This window comes from Anser brachyrhynchus, assembly GCF_964034855.1.
Source record: "Anser brachyrhynchus genome assembly, chromosome: 3".
Lineage (NCBI taxonomy): Eukaryota > Metazoa > Chordata > Aves > Anseriformes > Anatidae > Anser > Anser brachyrhynchus.
In genome coordinates this window covers 28,151,675-28,174,150 of record NC_137696.1, presented here as the reverse complement: position 1 = coordinate 28,174,150, position 22,476 = coordinate 28,151,675, and the positions used below count along the sequence as shown (strand labels likewise).

General features: G+C 41.6%; 2 protein-coding genes and 1 long non-coding RNA gene across 19 annotated transcripts in view; 1 reads left to right on the top strand and 2 right to left on the bottom strand.

Annotated features, from left to right (window-relative positions):
• CNIH3 (cornichon family AMPA receptor auxiliary protein 3) overlaps positions 1 to 2,155 on the bottom strand; it is a 47,695-nt gene extending 45,540 nt beyond the window's left edge. Inside the window, exon 1 of one of the 5 annotated variants that reach the window (XR_013948924.1) lies at positions 1,643 to 2,155. Coding sequence is in view for 3 of the 5 variants with exons in the window: in XM_080586408.1 (XP_080442534.1) it covers positions 1,643 to 1,723 (81 nt within the window). In the remaining 2 variants the exon portion in view is untranslated. The remainder of the gene's footprint in view (positions 1 to 1,642) is intronic. The other 4 variants (XR_013948925.1, XM_080586408.1, XM_080586405.1 and 1 more) reach the window with 4 other exon arrangements.
• Positions 1,468 to 6,381, top strand: LOC308192624. The gene is made up of 3 exons (XR_013948943.1): positions 1,468 to 1,712; positions 2,443 to 2,667; positions 4,998 to 6,381. It is a non-coding gene; the product is annotated as an uncharacterized lncRNA (long non-coding RNA).
• A 182-nt stretch (positions 6,382 to 6,563) lies between these two features.
• LOC308192622 (uncharacterized protein) overlaps positions 6,564 to 22,476 on the bottom strand; it is a 28,802-nt gene continuing 12,889 nt past the window's right edge. For 3 of the 13 annotated variants that reach the window (XR_013948932.1, XR_013948935.1, XR_013948936.1), the window contains 2 exons: positions 20,117 to 20,390; positions 15,064 to 18,697 (listed from right to left, as the gene is read on the bottom strand). Coding sequence is in view for 1 of the 13 variants with exons in the window: in XM_080586409.1 (XP_080442535.1) it covers positions 18,612 to 18,697; positions 20,117 to 20,155; positions 22,045 to 22,155 (236 nt within the window). In the remaining 12 variants the exon portion in view is untranslated. Of the gene's footprint in view, positions 7,716 to 11,681; positions 11,822 to 12,545; positions 15,039 to 15,063; positions 18,698 to 20,116; positions 20,391 to 22,044; positions 22,156 to 22,476 lie in introns of those variants that run through there. The other 10 variants (XR_013948926.1, XR_013948927.1, XR_013948929.1 and 7 more) reach the window with 7 other exon arrangements.

Here is a 22,476-nt window from a genome sequence, read left to right as displayed (position 1 = left end):
AGACTGAAAGTTGAAAAATGTTTCACTAAATTTGCAGTGACTACACTGACTTATGTATGGAAAAATAATTTGCACCATTTGCTAGACATACCGTATGTCTTCAGCCAACAACAACTTCAGTCCAGGAAAAAGACAACTGCTGAAACATAGTAACAGACTTCAAATATATAAAAAATATTAAAATTGTGTTAGCAATTACAGAAATAACAGTGCAATTTGTAGAAAGAGATTCAGCAAACACTTAGAAAACACTTTTTAACTCTAACTGGTTTGAAGAATCTGCAGAATTATCCCTTTGGGAGACATTATGGTTTGTGGAAAAGCAAAGAAGGAAACATGAGTAATCATCTAAATTGTACTACCCCTTTTTTTCCAAAGAGTGGGAGTACAGTAGCTGACTCCTAGAGATCCTTTTCAGTCTTCGCAGTACACGACATCACCATCGCATTTTTTGTCATTTCATTAATAAGAAAAATTTTGTAACTGCACCATTAACTGTTCAGGACAATTAGATTTCAAAGAATCCTCTCAGGGGACTGCTTCCTACCTCTAACGTGCTTACATATAGCTAAGCTAGCAGCTTTACTCATGTTATAATAAAAATAAATTCTCTTTCTTCCTTGTTTGTTAGTTAAAGGAGTTTTTGTTGTTGCTTTTTCTTTTTTTCTTTTTCTTTTTTTTTTAAATCTTATTCCATCAGGATATGCGAAGCCATTCACAGAATCGTAGAAAGGTTTGGGTTGGAAGGGACCTTAAAGATCATCCAGCTCCAAGCCCCCTGCAACGGGCAGGGATGACGCCCACTAGATCATGTTGCTCAAAGTGCCATCCAACCTGGATTGGTTGAGCTCTGTTTCAGCTTATCCTGCTCCCCCCTGAATGTTTACAGCACAAAGTTCTTTGTGTGATATACAAAGACGTACAAGACATAGTGTAAATAATTCCACACTATGTAACCACATAAGAGAACTTTAAATCATGCATATGGATAATTTCATCATTGTGGAAACGAACATACATTAAGTTACACACTCCTATCATAGCCACCCCTGCATACAGCAGGGAATGAACACCACCGCTTTCAAGTGAAATTGGTGAAGAAGGAATCGAAACACCAGTTCACGCATCACAAAGGCTGACAAAGTTTCAACTTCAAACACGACTTTTAAGAAAGTTGTCGGCGTGGTACTTATTGAAGGAAAGATCTGCTTCGCCTCTAGATACGTGGAGGCTTCTCCTTGACAGCGCTCTGTTCCTGGGCAACAAAAGCCACGTCCCTCGAAGAGCTCCGGCGTTAGCAGGGTTGATGCTGGGTGCACGGGCACCTTTATGCCAAGGGAAGTCAGCGGCGGCGAAGTTCTCCACACGCACGACGCTACCACGGCGCTCAGGGTGCGAGCACTTCCCAGAAGCACAAACAAGCGTATTCTTCATAAGCTATCACGGAAGCGCTTCCCTTGACGTACGTTTGTAAAAACTTAACTAGACACAGATATGCGTGTATATATCCCCACGGCGGTCTCAGGGGCCCTGCCCGCACTGCCCATGCCGGAGACCCCCGCCCCTGCTCCCGCTCCGCCTGCCCCCCGACGGCCCCCCCCCGGGCTGGGGCCGCTGCTGAGGGCCCCCGCGGGGTACTCACATGCCAGATGGCGAAGAAGATGAGGGCGGCGCAGAGGACCAGCGACAGCATGTAGCAGAAGGCGGCGAAGGTGAAGGCCATGGCGGGGAGAGCCCCCCGGGGTGCCCTGGCGGGCACGGGAGAGCCGCGACCCCCAAGCCCCCGGGGGGTAGACGGGCGTCCGCGCCTCCGCCGCCGGCAGGGCGGAGTTCGTCGCCCTCGGACAGCACAAGGGAGGGGATGCTCGGCCCCAGGACAAAGAGCCGGCCGGGCCCGCCGTCGCTCCGGGAGGAGGCACGACGCGGGGGTGCGGAGCCCCTCCGCGCCGCCCCGGCCCCGAGGTCTCACCCACGGCCCCTCCGGCCGGGCGCTCCCCGCGCCCCTCGCAGCGGCTCCCTCCGCTCCTCCGAGCCCGTCCCGCCTCCCGCAGCGCCGTGCCGGGCCTCCGCCCACCCTTTCCCCGCCGGCGGCGGCGAGCCCTCCACCTGCTGCTGGCGGCGGAGCGAGCTGCGAGCGGCCGGGCTTGCCGCCGCCCTCCCCTCCCCTCCCTTCGCTCCCGCCCTCGCGTGTGAGGCGCGGGGCTGGCTGGCGACGGCGATGGAGGCGGCCGGGGGGGCTTCGCCGCAGGGTGTGTGTGTGGGGGGGGTCCTGTCACCTGTAAGGCGGTGTCTTCCGTCACGACCGCGTGTTTCTGACGGAAACCGTGTCACGACAGCGTGAGCGCGGTAATGAGCGTGGGCTATGAGCTGAGGTCGACTTGGGCCGGATCTTGAAAAAATAATGACTTGCCCAAACTTGCTTTTTTTTTTTATTATTTTTAGGATGAGGTAAATCCGTGACGAGGAGGGCAGGAGGGGTAAGGCGCCCCTCTGAGGAGGAGAGCATGGCCACAAGAAGGCTGAGGCGCTGCCAGGGGTCACCCGGCATGGGCGGGCCGGCGCTGGAGCAGCCGTCCTCTCAGGAAGACAGGCAGAAACTGCCCAGGGCCGAATTAACTGCAACTGAGTCCCTCGGCAAAGTACTACCCTTAGATTCTTCCCCACAAGGTAAAAGGGTATTTGCGGTTAGAGTAAATAAAAGACAAAGCCGTTTTAAACGACAATTTGGGAGATCGCGCTTTGTGACTTCTGGGTATTCACAATATCCAAACTGCTAAAGTACGTATTTAAAATCAGGAATGAAGGGTAAGCCTCTTCCTTCTTACCTGGTCTTTGACAGCTCCCACAGTGTCTCCAGACATGCCTTAACCATTTCTGCAGGGAGTTTATTTAAGATTTACAACCAGTTCTTCTGTCTTTTTACCACAGCGGCTGGCAATACAGCAGGTTTGCAGACAAACAAACAAAAAAATCAGTAGAAAATACCACAGAACTACCAGAGGACTAATTAAAAAACATTCTGAAAACCATGGATGAAAGCTATAAGTTTGAAAAGTCTTTACAAAACCTGAAAGAATTTCAGTTCATAGCATTTTTTTCTGTCTATGGATGGAAGGGACTAACTTGGTTAAAATTATGGTATAGTATTTTAAACATAATGTGCACTTCTATCATGGGGGAAGAGTGCTGACTTGAACTGAGTGTCAAGGCCTGTAATTAATAAACCAATCAGGAATAAACTGATAGAAATAACCTTTTATAACTGCGCTGCTCTGGAATGTACATGTGATTTGATGATTTAATTAAGAAGGACAGAACACAGCAAATAATGAGCTTTGCTGTCATACAAAGATGCAGTAAGTGTATTGTAATACTTTGACCTTTTTAATTGCTTTGTGTCTGAAATTCTGCAGAGCATACACTTGAGAAAGTAAAGGGTTTATTCATAACCACACATTTTGAAAAGAGCTGAAAATGAGCTATAGAAGCAGCTTTGGATTTTATGTAGTTTTTGTTTTATTTTGTCCTGGTTGCTTTAAAACCTGGATATACATTACCTATGCTAAGATTCATCACAGAGCACCCAGTGCTTCCAAGAAAACAAAAATAAAATGTTTTCTTCTGGAGCACTTACGAGCATGTATGTATACACACACATATATGTTTATAAATAAAAATATACTATAGGTATCATTAAAGACAGACATGGAAGCAACGATTAAGTATCAATTCAGACTATAAGGTAAATATTCTCCTGTTTTCCACTGCCTCTTATCCTCATTTACATTTCAGTTATGTATTTGGAGCTGTCTGATGAACACACAGGTGAAATATGTTTCTCGTTTTGCAAAGCGACAGTTCCACAGCCAAATGCTTCCAATATTGCACAGTCTTTCCTTTCCTGATATTGATTTCAAAACATGTATTTCCCATTGGCCCTACTTCTAGTCATTAATCATTGTTAATGACTGACTAATTACAGAAATTCCTGATAAAAAGTTAAAGAAAAAGCTATCAAGATGATTTTACTATGTTTTTGTCCTATCACCTTCTTACGTTATACCATAAAGATATCTTACGTATCCTTAGATATTTAACTGATGGAAAACAGTGGAAAGATTTTGGCTTCACTTAGTACATCTCTGAGATTTGTCTAGGCTACACAGTAATCACTAAAAATGTCTTCCTTATCTCCATCTCATTAGAAACTCATTGCAACTTTGTGTGTGATGAGGACATCACAGCAGGGAGCCATTCCTATGTCATTTCTGAATTAGATTACTGCACATCATGGTAACTGAGGCAAAAGGTGAAAATAATTTAGATGTGCCTGCCCCGTATTTCACTGGCTTAAGCCCTGTGAACACAGCAGGAACATAAGACTGTCTATTAGCTCTGCGTTCACTTTTAAGGTCTTGGTCCTTCAAATAAACTAATGGTTCTGATCCTAACTGCATGAGAAGTTACAGTCCAGGATCCAGCTGTGCTCCTTCGAAGTAATGCACATCACAGAGACCAGAAGGGATGGTTTGAGAGCTGAGGGTGCTGCATTATCAACTGAAGGGATCTGGAACAAGCACAGCGGATGTACAGAATATGATCAAAAAATATTTTCAAAACTGTTATTTTTACACTTCCCAAAATAAACAAAATGACATCCACACATCAAGACACACTATGTACACTTCTAAGGGACTGTGGCCAATGGACAAGCCCAGGCTGGAGCAGGGGCAAGGAGAGGAGTTCATTGCAATGTTAAACCCTATGGCTTGGTCCAAATGGGTTGGAGATTGTAACAGATACGACTTTAAAATTTTGTGATTCATTATTTAAACTGCATGTTATAGGAAGTCCTAGAGCAGGAACCCCTTGCTGCTTGCCAGGCCAGGGGAGGGGGAGGAATTAGGATGTTAAACGATACAGCCTGGTCCAAAGGTGGAGATTGTGACGGATGTACCTTTAAATTGTTGTAAACCATGGTCTTATTTACATGTTAGAGGACATCCTGTAGCAGGAACCATTCAAACCAACAGAGCACGAGCATCACAAGAAGCAGCGCAAGTGCAGCAGTGACACGACCTGAGCTGACTGTGATGTCCATCTACTGCACACAACACACTGCCTCTGCTGTGCTGAGTGACCACCACAACAGAGAATAAAAGAATCTAAGTCATGGACTAAAAGAACTCAGTGGATATTTTGTGGACTTTTTATGGACATCTCACTGGGGTGGTCCATAGACTACGGGAATTATATTTGTGTATTCATTGAAAGGTGGTGATTAATTAGAATGTGTTGGAAAGTGTGGAACCTGAGCATGACAAAAGAGGCATGGAATAAGTGGCGGATATAGTCATGGTTTTGGCTAGGATAGAGTTCATTTTCATCTTAGAGGCTTGTATGATGCTATGCTTTCAATTTTAATGAAAACAGTGGTGATAACACACCCGTGTTTTCAGTTGTCATGGAGCAGTGCTTGCACAGAGTCAAGAACTTTTCAGCTTCTCTTGCTGTCCTGCCAGCAAGCAGGCTAGGAGTGCACAAGGAGCCAGGAGGGGACACAGCCAGGACAGCTGACCCAAACTGACCCATGACCTATACCATACCACATGACAGCATGCTCAGCAACAAAAGCTGGGGAAAAGAAGGAGGAAGGGGGAGATGTATGGAGTGATGGCACTTGTCTTCCCAATAAATTGTTATGCATGATGGGCCTGCTTTCCTGGCAGTGGCTGAACATCTTCCTGCCAATAGGAAGCACCAAATTAATTCTTGTTTTGCAAGGAATCTCCAGCTTTATCACTTCTGACTAACTGAATTCCTTCAGAGCTGAAAACGGAATAATAAATTTTGTGAATAAATAAGCTATGAGAAACTCTTCACCCGTCACTGAAGATCTAGCAGAGCCTTGCTGGTTGCTCCTACCTACTGCAGATGCTATTAAATTCCACTTCATGTCTCCATCATTCTAAAGAAAGAAGCCAGAACTAAGTCAAACATGTGATGTCCTTCTTCCGAGCTCTTCTCAGAAGGAAATGAAATTCTGTCACATTAAATGAAATTTTCCTCTTCTTTCTCTCTTTATACAGAGACTGCTATTGCTAATGCATGCTCATCCCTATTATCCAGAAAACAGCAGTCTGATGCAGTAAAACAAAGAGCTGGTGTCTTTGCTGTAGTTTTGAGAATTTTCAGTATTTCACCAAACTGACATATGTGTTCTATCTGAATTCATGGTCTTAGTCATTTTTAACTTGCACGCATAAATGAGTAGCTTCAATATGGTGTTCATGAATAACAGTGTTGACTAATGAATACATAAACATTAGTTTATGTCTATATTTATTTATGTTTAATTTTTTTTTAAAGTGTGTTGCCACAGGTTTATGAGGGGTGGGTACATCCACAATGTGAAAGGAAGGAGAGGCTATACAGACATTACTAGCACATACTGCAGTGTCAGTACAAACGGACTGGTTGCCATCTCCTCAGGACCTTGTAGCTTTGCCTTGTTGTCCTCTCCATCTGATAAATTAATATCAGTTTTTACTTATCTCGTTTTAAAGAAGAAAAAAAATCAATAGCTCAAGTCCCAAGAGTTGTACTATTAGCATAACAATACCAGAAGTGATTATCAAATGCTGAATTTAGTTAAAGATTGTCCAAACTGATCCCCTAAGCTCCTGCAACTTTGAAACATATTCATCATGTTTTGCCAGCAAGAAAACTAAAAGCCCATAAATAGGGATTTTTTTATTTTAAATTTTTAAATTCAAAAATTTTTATTTTAGGAGTTAAACTAATGATGTAGCACTGTATCACTTTGAATTTCAGTTCTGTCAAAGTCCCTCATAAAAATTATTTTAGTACTTGACATGAGCCAAAGAATTGATTCGTAAATTGGGAAAATACCAGAAGAAAAGGTTGGAGGTGGCAATGGAGGAGTGGGAACATGTTTAATAAGAAGTCTCATGAGAATGGCAGTGCTGAAATATCATTCCTATTCTAAATATAAATCTTCAATACACTAACCGTCCTGTTTTTAACAACATATGAAATATTCCTAGTCTGAAGCAGAAGCAGCAAGACTAAATGATTCTTTGTGATTTATCCATCTCTTACAAGGAAGAGAAAGAAAAGGTTGGAAATCCTGGCTGGAGGTTCTCGTACCATTTATACCATAAATATATCCTCTTCATTTGGATTCTCTACTTTTTCTTTCTGTTATACTGACAAGTCTAAATAAATTTGCCTAGACCGTAAGGTCAGATAATGAATGTTTGGGTCTAGCTTTATATTTGCTAGATCTTTAGCAAATATTCAGAATGCTATCAGGAATACTCATTTTTATGGTAGAAATAGCTACAAGAAACAGTGATTGTGGTACAGGCAATAAAGACAATTCTTCCCTCTTTTGATTTATTTTTGGAAATTATAAAATCTATGTTATTCTGAGATGCCTTTTGCCAAGTTCTATATATTCTGTACCTATTTCATGACTGATGAAATTAATCAAAAAGGACAAGGTACACTTAATTTTGTTAAACCAATTGTCACTTTTATTTCAGAGACAAAAGTAGCTGAGCAGTAACAGGTGTCAGTGCTAGTCATCCATTCTTTCCAAATGGAGCTATCTTGTGTTATTTCTTGAAGACTTTACTTGTCACTCAGTACTCTGAAGCAGTTGTTCACCGGAAGATCAATGAAGCACAAGCCTAAGAGAAATGGAAGAGATAAATGTGATCTTAACTAATCATTACCTGGGAAGAGAACAATGACTCACGTCAACTACATAAAGTTAAACAGCCTTTAAGAAACTATAATGACTCACAAGTATTGCATACACACACACAAAATAATTCTTAGTTCAAGGTACTTAATTCTTCTATAGAGAAACTAAGTCATCTTCTACATGAACCTTTAGCAGCTTCACATTAATGTAACTGCCCTGGCATCAGCCAGATAAGTGATTCAGAGTAGTAGATGCTATCACTATGTTTCTTGCTGACCAGGTTACATAAATTATTGACCTAATGTGTGTGGGGTTTTGTTTTCTTTGTTTTGTTTTTTTACCTAACAGATGTAAGAGTTTCCTTTAATTGCAGTTCAAGCAACATTCAAGATCAAATTGACTTCAAGCAAGTTTTCCTTATGGACTTTCACATAGTTATCTAAAAATTTTTTTCCAGTAAATATCTAGGTGGGAGGTTATTTGGTTTTCTGAAGCATTCATTTTAGTGACAGTAGTTCTGTATCTATTGAAACAATTATCATAAGCAATATTATTAAGTTAACCAAAACTAATGAAGTCAACAGACTTGGGCTTGAAGCAGAAGCAAAGATGACAAAACCTTTGACATATTCTTCTACAGTATTCTCCTGGAGAAGATGGCAGCCCATGGCTTGGAAAGGTACACTCTTTTCTGGGTTAAAAACTGGCTGGATAGCCGGGCCCAGAGAGTGGTGGTGAACAGAGTGAAATTCAGCTGGTGACCAGTCACCAGTGGTGTTCCCCAGGGGTTGGTGTTGGGGCCCATCCTCTTTAATATTAAATATTGATGATTTGGATGAGGGAATTGACTGCACCCCCAAAAAGTTTGCAGACGACACCAAGTTGGGGGGAAGTGTCGATCTGCTGGAGGGTAGGAAGGCCCTGCAGGGGGATCTGAACAGGTTGGGTCGATGGGCAGAGGCCAATGGGATGAGGTTCAACATGGCCAAGTGCCGGGTCCTGCACTTTGGCCACACCAACCCCATGCAGCGCTACAGGCTTGGGGCAGAGCCTCTGGAAAGCTGTGCAGAGGAAAAGGATCTGGGGGTGCTGGTTGATGCTCGCCTCAACATGAGCCGGCAGTGTGCCCAGGTGGCCCAGAAGGCCAACGGCATCCTGGCTTGTGTCAGGGACAGTGCAGCCAGCAGGAGCAGGGAGGTGATCGTCCCCCTGTACTCGGCTCTGGCGAGGCCGCACCTCGAGTGCTGTGTTCAGCTTTGGGCCCCTCACTACAAGAAGGACATCGAGGCCCTGGAGCACGTCCAGAGAAGGGCTACGAAGCTGGTGAGGGGTCTGGAGCACAAGTCCTGTGAGGAGCGGCTGAGGGAACTGGGGTTGTTTGGTAGGGAGAAGAGGAGGCTCAGGGGAGACCTCATTGCTCTCTACAACTGCCTGAAAGGAAGGTGTGGGGGGCTGGGGGTCGGCCTCTTCTCACAGGTAACTAGTGACAGGACTGGAGGGAATGGCCTCAAGTTGCACCAGGGGAGGTTCAGGTTGGAAATGAGGAGACATTTCTTCTCAGAAAGAGCACTCAGGCACTGGAACGGGTTGCCCAGGGAGGTGGTGGAGTCACCGTCCCTGAGGGTGTTTAAGAGAAGGTTGGATGTGGTGCTTAGGGACATGGTTTAGTGGGTGACATTGGTGGTAGGGGGATGGTTGGACCAGATGATCTTGGAGGTCTTTTCCAACCTTAATGATTCAGTGATTTTATCAGTACTGGAATTTATAACTCCTGTTAATGACCTATAAGTTACTATTGTCACTAATGTGCATATGGATGCTGCCTTCTGAAAGGTGCTTTGAGCAGATTCAAAGTACCTTTGAGCTGAAAATCAGAGTGCATTTTTGCTGATTTGAGCTGCTGAAGAGTCTTCCACTGCAATCATCTGCATACAACTAGACAGAATACAGACACTCAGTGGAAATCACACTGCAGCAAAAGGTAATATACTGGACAGTCTCCTGGTTGTTTTTCATATAGTTGCTCTGGCCCAGATGGAGAACGCAATTTGTGATAATTAGTGTGCAAATTTCTAAATGTTGCAGCTTAGCTGCCCTAATTCCCACCAAGGCCACTTTCTCTTAGGAAGAGAAAGTATGGTAGACTATTTTGCACTTAGCACTGAAGTGTCTCCAGCAAGAATAGCAAACTGCAAATTCACACTTGAAATCTTATTAACTTCCTTTTGCTAAAATTCAGATACTCAGGGGAGGTGGTTTGGAGCTAACTAGCAGAGTAATAGATTCCCAGATAAAAAGTCTATCATAAAAGTGACAAAATTCAATACAACGAATTGAGATGATCTATGTCCACAAAGACATAGATCATAGAACTCAGCATTACTGAGTTTATTTTTCCCTTGAAGAGGAGAAACTTCTTCTAGTGCATCCCAAAGAAGCAGGTAGAATTACTGAAAATGAGCTTAAGTAGCTGAGTAAAGAGTTTGATATGCAAAGCAACTAACTTCTAATCCAAGCAACTAGGAGAGCTAAATGGGTTGGCAAGGTGTGCACACACTGCATTGAGTCTGGAGTCTTCCTCTGATGTTTTTTTCACTTGACTGTCTGACATAAGAAAACTCAGTTCTTATCAGAAAAGTGTCTGACTTGCAAAACTAAGTGTACCAAGCCCAAATATTCCCCACAATCTCGGTGTAAGTGACGAGGAACGAAGGCTTAATTACAGTTCTGCTCCAGCAAATGGTACCTCCACATTAATATCCAGAAACTGCACTGGGGATATTCTACTGTCTACCCATTCCAACATTATCCTACATGGATTATTTTATCCTGAAGGGATGCCGGGTCTGAATTAAACCCAAGTGCATTACTTTGTTTCCAACTCTTTGTTTGCATTTACAAATATTGCTTGTTAACAAGGGTGAGACTTTGTTTCAAGTTAATAAAAACATGCATATAAAACATTGATCATTTGTCCAGAGGGTAGTTCTGTCTTTTCTGAAGGCATAATTTAACAGTGCTCTGTAAAATGCACAGAAGACTGAGAGCTGCTTTAAGTTAAGTATATTTACTTAAATGTTTAGCAACATTTTTTCACTTTCATTTCTTAGAAACCAGATGTAGAGAGTTAAAAATGAATAAAAGAGACTTGTTGACTTATAAGACGCAAAACTGAAAATGTTGCCTCTGTTAGCTATGAAATTACATGAACAATGGATGCCATCTTCTGTTTTCCACTACGGGAAGAGTCTTCTTTAAGATGACAACTTTCCATTTAGAAACTCAAGTCACAGAAGCCTTATTTTTGATTTATATTGCAAGGTAAATGAATATTCAGTTTGTTCAAATTTCTAGGCAAAATATGAAACCAAACCAGAGGGAATCTCCAGACAAGTTAAGAACAACTGCCTAACTGCATTTCAGTCCAAAGTTGCACCAGCCATTGTTGTATCAACACATATAATGCACAGTCTCTTTTGTTAACTTATTTAGTGTCTTCTGCTTCTGCACAACAGGTACGAATTCCAGACCCTACAATTTTCTGATCCCAAATCTAAGGCATCTGAATTTGCTGCCATAGCCTCTTATGAAAGCAGGTCATTGCATAACTTCGTATCTCCAATATCTGTCAAATTCATAGGGGGTAACAGCAGATATTCACCCATCTCTCTATATTTCTTAAGTGAGTTTCTGCTTCAATATGCAAGTTTTGTGGTATCTGTATGTATTGTGAAAATGTGCTTTACCTAGGTAACTGATATTTTACTAACTTTGACAGAAATAAAAGTGTTTACTAAATACTACAAAACACTATGAGACAGTGAGATATCCAGAAAATGTCCCTGCAAGCAAGCCAGTTTACCTAAGTTTACCTACTCAAACACATTTCCAGTACGATGTATATTTAAAAAGTTGCTATGATCTCAGAGCAACTACGTATCTGAGAAATTCTGAAAGACAGCTGAGGTTCAAAAAGTCTGGTAAACACCATCTTCAGAAATGGACAAAAGGAAAAGTCAAGGAATTATAAACATCTTAGTATATTTATTTATTCCATAAGTGATCTGTTAATTTGAATTAAGCAAGTACCTAGAAGTGAGAAAAAATATAAAAGTTAGTAAGGATGAATGACAAATTAAAGGTAAATTTGTATTAAATGAAACAAACTTCTTCCTGTAACAAAGTAACTTGGGTAATAGAATATAATAGAATATAATGTTATAGAATATAATAGAATATAATAGAATATAATAGAATATAATGTTCTTCGTTCACTACAGATAGAATAACATGTAATTGTCTCAAATTACAAAAAGGAATGTAAATTAGAAATTAGGAAGAGTTTTCTGTTGGTAAAAACAATGAATTAATGGGATAGATTTCACCACAGAGGCCGATTCCATGAATTGGAATATTCCAAGAGCAGTTTACACAGAGTTTTTCAAGAAATATATGGAAATACTTCATCTTGTTTTTTGTTAGGTGATTAACTCAGTAGCATTTTGGTGTACCTTCCAACTGTATTACATATGATATAAAAATATTTTAAGCCAGAGAGAGAATGTTCTAATTTGTTTTAATTAAGTTAAGTAAGTAAGGGAAAAACCTACTGGCTCATTTCACAAAGACTTCACTGGAGCAGTCTCCAACAAAAGAAGCGTCAATGCCATTAACCAACGACATGCAGCAACCACATTACAGCAGGGATCGTGCTCAGGTTGAACAGCAGGCTATGAGACTTCTACGAAGCAGTTTTTGAAAAGCTATTAACCCCTTCATGGGTGGTTATAAGTATTTTTCTGTTCCCTGTGAATATAGATTCCTAATAGTCATATAGGAAAACTTTTTTGTTGTTTTTGTTTTTCTCAAATCAAATAACACTTAAAATAGATGAGCATATGGACATGATATTATAATAGATTCAGATTATTGTGTAGGCTTTAAACCAGAACGTGCCTAGAAAAATCAACCCTTTGTTTGCATCTGCAAAATAAAAGCAGGTATAGGAGGAGAACACATCATCTCACTTCCGTTTCAGAGCTGCTTAACAACCAAGTTGCACAACTAAGAAAAGGCGACAGGTGGTAGTAGTAGGTAACTCTCTTCGAGAGGTGTGGAGGCACCCACTTCCTGACCTGACACACTCTCTAGAGAAGCGTGCTGCTTAGCAGGGGCTCTTATCAGGGATGTCACCAAGAGACTACCAAGCCTTGTCCAGCCCACTGACTTTTATCTGTTGCTGTTGTTTCATGTGGGAATCAACGATAAGACAGGAGCAGCCTGAGGAGTATCAAGAAAGATTACAGAGCTTTGGGAGCAGTGGTAAGGGACTCAGGAGTGCAGGTAGTTTTTTCATCAGTCCTCTCAGTTAAAGGGATGGGGTTTGAAAGGGCCATTCAAATCTGGGAAATCAACAAATGGCTACAGGACCGGTGCCACAGCCAAGGCTTTGATTACTTAGACCATGGGACTCACACTGAGAAACCCAGTCTGCTGGGGGCTGACGGGGCCTGCCTGTCAGAGAAGGGGAAGAGCATCTTCAGTCACAGGCTTGCCAATCTGGTGAACACAGCTTTACAGTAAAGATTCCAGGGGAAATTCAATCCATCCCACTCCTCCCAGTTTGAAGCCAGTATCAGCAATAGATGCCCAGGCCTGGAGGAGGGTCACAGGTCAGCAGGAGAGCACCTGAAGACCAGCACAAAGGAGTTCCAGCCACTGCAGCCAGTAAGGCAGCTTCACTGGGGGCCCAGCTAAAATGCTTTTATGCTAACACACATGGCATGGGCAATAAACAAGAGGAGTTAGAGATGTATGCACGCCTGCAGGGCTATGACCGCATTGGCATCACAGACGTGGTGGGATGGCTCCCATGACTGGAGTGCTGGAATGAAGGATATAGGCTTTTCAAGAAGGACAGGCAGGGAAAAAGAGGAGGAGGTGCTGTCCTCTATGTCAGTGAGCAGCTGGAGTGCACGGAGCTCTGCATGGGGATGGATGAGGAGCTGACAGGGAGCTTATGGGTCAGGACTGAAGGGAGGGCAGAAACAGGTAACATTATAGCGGGGGTCTGCTACAAGCCACATGACCAAGAAGACCAGGCTGATGAGACCCTCTATAGACTGGTAGAAGCAGTCTCATGTTCACAAACTCTGGTCCTCATATAGGACTTCAACCACGCCAGCATCTGTTGGAGGGACAGCACAGCAGGGCATAGGCGATCAAGGAGATTCCTGGAATGCACTGATGATACCTTCCTTCTTCAAGTGATAGAGGAACCAACGAGGAGAGATGCTATGCTGGACCTCGTTCTCACCAATAAGGAGGGGCTGGTGGGGAATGTGAAGCTCAAGGGCAGCCTTGGTTGCAGTGAAAAGTGCAAGAACTCATGCATTGAGGTAAGGACACTTTGAAAAGAAAGAAGTTAAAAAAAAAAAAAAAAGTGGAAAGAAAAGAAAAAGGAGAAAAAAAGAAAAAACAAGAAAAAGAATAAACAACACAATTTGATGCACAGTGCAATTGCTCACCACCAGTTGAATAAGTGGCCAGTACCTGAGCAGTGGCCCCCATGGCCAACTCCCCTCAGTTTTATTGTTCAGCATGATGCCATATGGTATGGAATATCCCTTTGGGATCCCTTTGGGAGGGTTGTCCTGGTTCTGTCCCCTCACAGCTTCTTGTGCACCCCCAGCCTCCTCGCTCGCAGTGCAACAATAGAAGTAGAAAAGTTCTTGACTCTGTGTAGGCACTGCTCTGCAACAACTAAACCGTCAGTGTGTTATCAACATTAATCTCCTCCTAAATCCAAAGCATAGCACCATACTAGCTACTAGGAGGAAATTTAATTCTGTCAGACAAAATCAGGACAAAGCTGATGGGGTTGAGGGTCCCAGTCTCTGAGCTGTGGTGGCAGAAGAAATCCAGCGACCCTCCAGATGATAAAGGAACAACACAGATGTTTTCTATTTTTCAAGTTTTGATCATCTGACAAGAAGAAAATATTTTTGTGCTGTCTGAAACAATAGCAATTACCTGTAAGAACATCCTGTTCTGGAAGGGTTAGAAGGTATGCAGTTAGAATTTACCTATTTTATCCAATGAGTGATTACATTTAAAGTAGGTAAACAGGCCTGGAAGCAAAAAACTACTTACTTAGGCATGAACCTAACCAGCTGAACTTAGACTTCAGATAAGTAAATGGTTCCATGAGTAGTTCCCAATTAATAGATTTCTCAAATTGCCTGCCAAACTGCAATGTTACTTGCCATTGCATGTTTTCAAATAAAAATCCAATCCTGAAGCACTTCTAAATACAAAGAATACGTATATATTACATACACAAATAATAGATCTACTTTTCAGAATATTCCCACAGATACTCTGTGTGAACCACTCACATAAAGAAGGATTTTGAAGCGGATCCATTCCTCACAGTACACATTTAAATCAAATACTCAAAGAACCATGCAGGAATATATTTTGCATTTCATTTTTATTTTGTAGAGGATTTTAAACTAAAAAAATAAGTTGTAAGAAATGCCTTCCTAAATTTAGTATTAGAGATATCATCTTTCTGGGTGTGAGCTCTGAAGCCTATATCACCAAAGTGGGGAAGGGAAATTGGTGATACAAATAGAGTGACAATCGACAAGAAAAAGGCATTCTGCTAGCCAGAATTCTACATTTGTAGAAATTCAAACCCCCTTTCATCACTGTAGCTCCTGAGAAGAACAGAGGTGTCTTAAAAAATATCAGTGTTGTAAAGAAATTCTAGGTATTAAGCTGTCAGTCCGCGTAATCATGTCAGTGTTATCAGCACGGCCCCGAATGCTGTCGTTTTAACAGAATTACGCAGAGTTAGTGCCCCCTGCTGTCTCTTCTTTTCCTGTCAGAGTGACTGATTAAAAGTCTTCACGCTGAACTGCACAAAACGTCCCCAAAGGGCAAATTAAGGATGCTGCACAAAAAGACACATTTAAGATGGAGTGTGAGCCCATATGCTGTTTGGGTGAGGTATCCTGGAGCTATGAAGAGCAGAGTTCTGTAGCAGCAGAATAACGAAGAGAGCAGCACGGAAACTTGAGCTTCAGCCCTGGCACACCATTGCTCCCAGCAGGCACACAAACGACCGAGTCTCTTGTGGTGATAAAAACAAGTGAAATCTCGGCGGTCTGTCTTTCCTCACTCAGCACTGCATCTGCCACAGTCCTACCTCTTACCCCCAAATGGAAAGTTTAAAAAGATTCCAAATACTTCTGTGTTATGCTAGTGCCTAGAGGTCTCAAGAAATATTAGCGCCAGGGTATCCGCAGCTACCTGCTGGCACATCTGCGTAAACTTTCTAATGAACTAAACTGGAAGACATGCCCTAGATGCCTACCCAACACACCCGCTTCCTGCACGGGACAAACCTAGAGCCAACCCAAAATAAAACCCCTCCGATGCACACCACGTGGCTCTCAGAATGGCAGCACAACTTGTTTCTCTCTACAGACCCAATCCCTCTTGGGCCACACTGGGTGGTAGAGTAGATCGATGACCATTCCCCCACTGAATGCCACTGCTGCCAGGGGCGGTTGTCTAACCTTTCCTTCTGCTAGCTGCTCATTCCCAGTCCATCCATTTTCCTAGCACCACCAACCATCTGTCAACACACACGGCTTGTTTAAGTTACCGACTCCATTAAATACTAATTTTTAGCTAGATCAATTTTACTGTGTGATTAAGAAGGGGGAGGGGGGGGAATGTCCCTTTTTGCAGCATTATTGCATGTCCTAGATTGGCTTCAACTAATCTGAAACTTCTGCCCTAAATCAAATAAAGGTGTGAGGTGCCAACAGATGCAATGGCATGTTCAGAGTTATACAGCACATTCCCAGCACAGCTGGGCTGAAATCCCTGAGTGATCAATGGCTTTGATTTTATTTACCTAATTTTTTTAATTTCTCCATTGGTCTCTTTCCTCCTTCCCTGTACTTCTCCAGGAACAGTACACAATCTAAGTGATGATGAAGCAAAGCTACAGTACCCCATCGGAGCAGAGCAGCAGACAACACTTTTTGAAGAAGAATGTCTGTTTATATGATTTTCTATTGTCAATCAGCAACCAATAACTGTGTGCTTTTTCTCAAAGATTTCTCTTTAAACAGGACTGTTCAGTAGTCATAGCAATGAATTGGTCAGTTAATTAGTTCTTCCCTTTGGTATCTGTGCTTAAAGAGAAAAGAGAAAAGCAAAACAAACAAACAAAAACACCACACACAAAAATAGCAAAGAGAAGGGACAGTCCTGCCTTGCTGACACAGAGGTGTTTCAGTAACGGAGAAGAGCACCTGTTTTCCCTGGCAGCTTCCACTCTAGCACTATTTACAATTCACAAGATCCTTCTTTGATTACAAATGAGTTGATCATTCCAAAATTCTGTCAAAAACATTTGTGTTTTCTCAGTTGTGTTTTCTAAGCTCATAAATTGCAAGTCCTCCATGTAACAAAACTGTTTTCAAAGCTTCCTGAACCAAATGCTGCACTTGCTCCAGCCAAGTTTGTTTACAACTTTGAATTAATATTTGCTCTCATACATGGCACAGTGACCAAGACTTGTTCTGAGCATGCGAGGTGCCTTTTGGCAAAATAATTGCACAGAAAACACTGGTAGTAGGAAGGCACTGCACTGTGCTTCAGGTGGATGTGTGGCAGAGAATACATCACGATTTCACATTCAACTCAGGATGGAAAGCTTTTCAGACTGACATCAACACTACAAGTCACAGCATGTTCTGGAAGGGTTTTCTGGGGAGCAAGATGAAATTTCTGTCATTTGGGGTCTGAGAAGGTCCTTCAGCGTCAAGAGAAAAGAATTTATCCATCTTCTCTGACATTTATTTATATACACCAACCCTAAAAAGCCATTTTCAACTTTTGAACTCCTGTGACTTAGTAAGATGGCACGATCTGTATTACATCTGCTGTAGCAGTATTTAAACAAACATACTTTAAAAATCTTGCTCACACCTAGCGCCCAGAAATCCTATTTTGCATGTATTATTTTTATACCTCAATATTCAAAACACAAGAAGGCAGGAGTTTGACCTGGTAATTATTAAATGTTGCATCCTGATACAGAATCAGCTTGCTTGCTCTGTACTCTATACTTGTTATTTTATTCTGTGTACCATCTGCAGGAGCCAAGTCTAACATTCACGTCTATCTCCTCTGACTGCTGTGTAAGTCAGCAGCCTGTCCTCTTTTCACCCCTTTTCACATTCACATGCAGCCCTGTCAGGGGTTGTGCAAGAAGCAGATTATGAGGGTGGACCCACTTGTTTTGATCTCCTGACAGAGCACTCCAGCTCACCCTGCTCTCAGCTCTGGGGCTGCTCCCACAGTCACCTTATGGCTTTCTTTTTTCAGTCCTAAGCTCTCATCTTCTTTCACCTTTTTTTTTTTTTCCCCTCCCTGAAATACATTAATAAATGAATATGTGCATCTAGCAGCCATCAGCTGCAAAGCGCTGGTTTGTCACAGAAGTGTAGTGTGGAAGAGGGATGTGTCTAGAAGTTTAAGGCAGAAGGCTGCACTATCACTAGGTCTCAGGGCACAGCTAATCAGTAGGGGTGCAGCTTTATTGAAAGAAGTGTATTTTATGATATTTTTGCATGTAACTGAAACATTTTGTTTCAGTGAAACATCAGAGAGCCTTCATCAACCACTGGCCTGCTACATCGTAGTAAGTAATAAAAATTAACCAGAGATTCTTTTCCTGAGCATGCCAGGCCTGGTATGCAGGAAGGAATAAAATACAAAAACACTCATGCTCTTCCAAACATGCTCTTCCCAACACATAAACTAATGTAAATACCTACATACATGTCAGACTTCATTATTCTTTCAGCATACTCTTTTTCCTATAAGTCAAGTATTGGAACATGACTCTTCCAGCTAGCACATATCCGTATCTTCTTTTATCTGAAAATGCAAATTTGCACAATGTGAGTTGTAGTTTCTTATTCACAGGATAAGAAAACACTTTTGAAATAAAGAATACAAAGCCATGCAGATTAAAAAAAATAGAAAAGAAAAAGAAACAAACAAAAAAGAAAAAACCCACTTCCCAAACAACCCACTTCATAATATAAACAAAAAATCTTGACCTTACTGCACTTATTAAAATCCTGTCTAGAATAGGATGGCAAGATGCCCGAGACTTTGTTTATGCTGGTTAGCAAAAAATTCTGTAAATAAAGTAAAAGGCAAACTGTTTTATAACATGATTTGTCCATTCTGTGTGGACTAAAGTCAAGCTTTTTAAGGTGAAAAAGCAACGATAACAAACACAAAAACCACAAGTGAGGTTGAACCAAGCTACCTGTAACATGAAAGAAACAAGAGCAGGCATTATCGATGACCCCGAGCCAGCATTCAAGTCATTTAAATATGGAATAAACAGTGAAGGAACACGAAGCAAAAACAAATTTTGGTAGCAAACATCCCTGCTTCAGGATTTATCTCAAGAGCAAAAGATCCATTCACCATCTGCTTCTGAAGACTAAACCAGAATTGCACCAACTGCAGCCATACATTGTACATCAGTAAGCATCAGTATATATTCTTGTTCGATCATTATGTCATGTTCCTTTATTCTTATCAGAAGGTGGAAGACAACCACTCTGCTTTTTCTTTGTAGTGCAGTTCAGAACACCATGTGAGAATCTTAGTTGGTGTAGTAAACAATGCATTTTAAGAAGTACTATTTCATTTTCTTGAGGTGCTCTCTTCTAGCCATTTCCATCTGCTGTTGCTTATGGTATCTTTAGACTGTAAGCTTTTGGGAGTAAGGACAAACTTTTCTTTGTGTCCTTGTAAAGATTACGACAACAGGGTCTGAAACCAGGGCAACTGGCGTTTACAGGAATCCAAATAATGACATGCAAAAAAAAAAAAAAAAAAAGCTGTGTTTTTCCTTTTAAACTGGTTTAGCTCCAACATGTGCAGTTGTTTTAAAGTATTCTTACCTTGAGTTCAGTATTTAAGCATTTTGGTTACAATTAAATCTTTTCTGTCATATGCTCCCATTAAATGTGAAACATTTATGGTCATCAATGACTAAAAAAATGGTGTGAAAAATGTAATATTGTCAGACTGTCTTACTGCTCCTTTTCTGGCTGCGGTTTCCCTGCATGGAAACCAGGTAGGGTAGAGATGAATAACTGGTGGGAATTCAGATGTCACCCCAATTCTGGGTGTAGAAAAGGCACACACACTCAGGGAGCTGAAAAGCACTCCTAAGGCACACAATATAGACATAGCTAACACAGCCAAGAAGAGGGCTCTAGGCAATAACTGACTTTGCAGCCCTGTCTAATCTCCAGTTTTTTAACTGGGTACCTTTTGATGTTGATCCTCTTGCTGTGTAACTCTTTCTGCCTGCAAGGAGAAGCTTCTTTAGTTCCATGAGACATTCCCAAACAACAGATGGAACAATATATATAACAAGCATGTGATGCTTGGTCCACTGCAATTAGATGTTGTGAATTTTGATGGTATTCTTTTATTGAAAACATCACCAAGAATAAATGTTTTATGTTCAGTGATCCATAAACAAAATAGAATTGAATCTCTCATTTACTGGATATATGGGACTAAATCTGCATCCAGTGCTCTGCAATAAAACACAGCACATAAATTAATGTTATGGTTTGTAGTATATATACAATGTATTCTACGCAGAATAAATGGCATAAATAGTTGGAAGTGAATAGCTGCCAGACTAATATTAATTACACCTCACACCTTTATGAACATGCTGACTGAAGTACTTATCAACCATTCACACAAGCAATTTGCTCTAAGTCACATAATGAGTCAATGGCAAACAAAGGAGGGGAAAGAAGGTCCTATTATCCTGCAGGGTTCTGCACTTGCCAACAAGAATTAAAAGCCATTTCGTACTTTGCAGTGATAAAGTAATTATTTAAAGTCATCATACATCTGAGCTGTAAACTCAGCATCACAAGATATAAAAAAAGCTTTGTATGAGTAAATACAAATATATATATACGTTAAACATACTAAAGCATAAACTAAATGGATGAAAAATTTATGACTCCTAAAACAAAACTAAATGGATGAAAAATTTATGACTCCTAAAACAGTTTATTTTTACTATATGTACACATTATCGAAGAAAAGAGTAGTACTCTTAGTAGCACACATTTATTGTGCAAACCTCAGTATTTTGTGCAGCCTTTAGGTGCACTGCACTCATTCTGCACTACTTTTTCATCGTTCTTCCAATGACCACTGGGTGTCACAGTTATCAACAGGAAACTGCACTTGGCGGTTTTCTGCAGGTTTCTTTCAAAACACAGTCATATTATCAGAGATAATACCAGTTCCTGCATCTGTAATATTCATAACTAGACCCATCCCAACACTAGAAGATGGTTTCCTCAATAAAAATAAAAATCAGTTAGCGTTAATACAGTGTTCTTCTAGAAATTACAGTGGAATGGAAATTTGTCTTTTAAATTTAGTCTAGCTGTAAGATCCTATCATACTGTATATTTGTGAAGTATTTTCTCTACTGGAGTGGAATGAGACAATTCTAGACTTCGTTGGCTGGAGGAGTGATTTCCATTTCAGAAATTCTGTGATAGGAGAATCACTTCTTTCTTCTCCATTTAAGAAACCCACTCACTCAAAGAAAGTCTAACCATTTTGGCAGTATATATAACAGTCCAGCCTTATGGTTCGTATCCCAGCTCTTAGAATCATGCAACTAGCTGAGCTCATATTTTTAAATTTACAAGTAAGTTTGTGGTCACAGAAAAGAAAATGTGACCCCAGTATAATCAGTGCCTACTCAAGGTTACAGACTGCAACTTCAAATCCTATGAACTGCTTCATGTCTTTGTACAGTTGTCAGCTCCAAAGGGCCCAGCCAGTGTTATCCCCACCAAGGATCCTGCTGGATGAGGAGATGTGCTGGTTTCACCCACCCACATGTAGACCTTGTATCTGGAGTACTGGAGAGCTGCTCCCTGCATCCAAAGTGTAGAGAACACCATGTGCAACATTTAAAGTAAATTATTTGCCATCATACAGACTAACATACTTCAAATTTTAAACCGTGTAACCATTAAGCTTCATTGCAGACTCCACACACCCTCGAGAAACACCATCAAGAAGGGCTCACATGGCTATGGACACTTGGGAGCAGGCACACAAGATGGCCGAAGTATGTCAGGACAAGCAGGCCAGTGCTCCTAATTGCCCAGGGCCACTGCAGTGTCTGCAGGATGCCCGAGAAGTACCTGCAGTATGTGTGCTGAGGAACAGCAACTTGGAGTGCGTGATGAGATCAGTCAGGGACTCATGGTGGAGATCATCCTGGACAACAGAGTATTGGGGATCTTTGCTAGGACCTGTAAGAGTTGAAGAAGGAAGGAGGAAGCCATTTCCTGGCACATGCTGGAGTTCAACATTTGAGGGCCGAATGAAGGAGCTTGGGACTAATTCTGACCCTTCAGTCTCTGTCCCCACCAGCCGGGCAACTTGTAGCTGCTGCAACATTCCAAGATTTCTCATTTCCTACTTTTTCTTACCCATCTCCTATTTCAAAAAATGAGAGAACTAAAAAAGGAAGTAGAGAAATAACTTAATCCCTAAAAATCAGGCTCAACAGAAGCAGCTGGCCTCAGTTCAGGTGACACTTTCAAGATACAGGCTGAGACATGGGCAGGTGA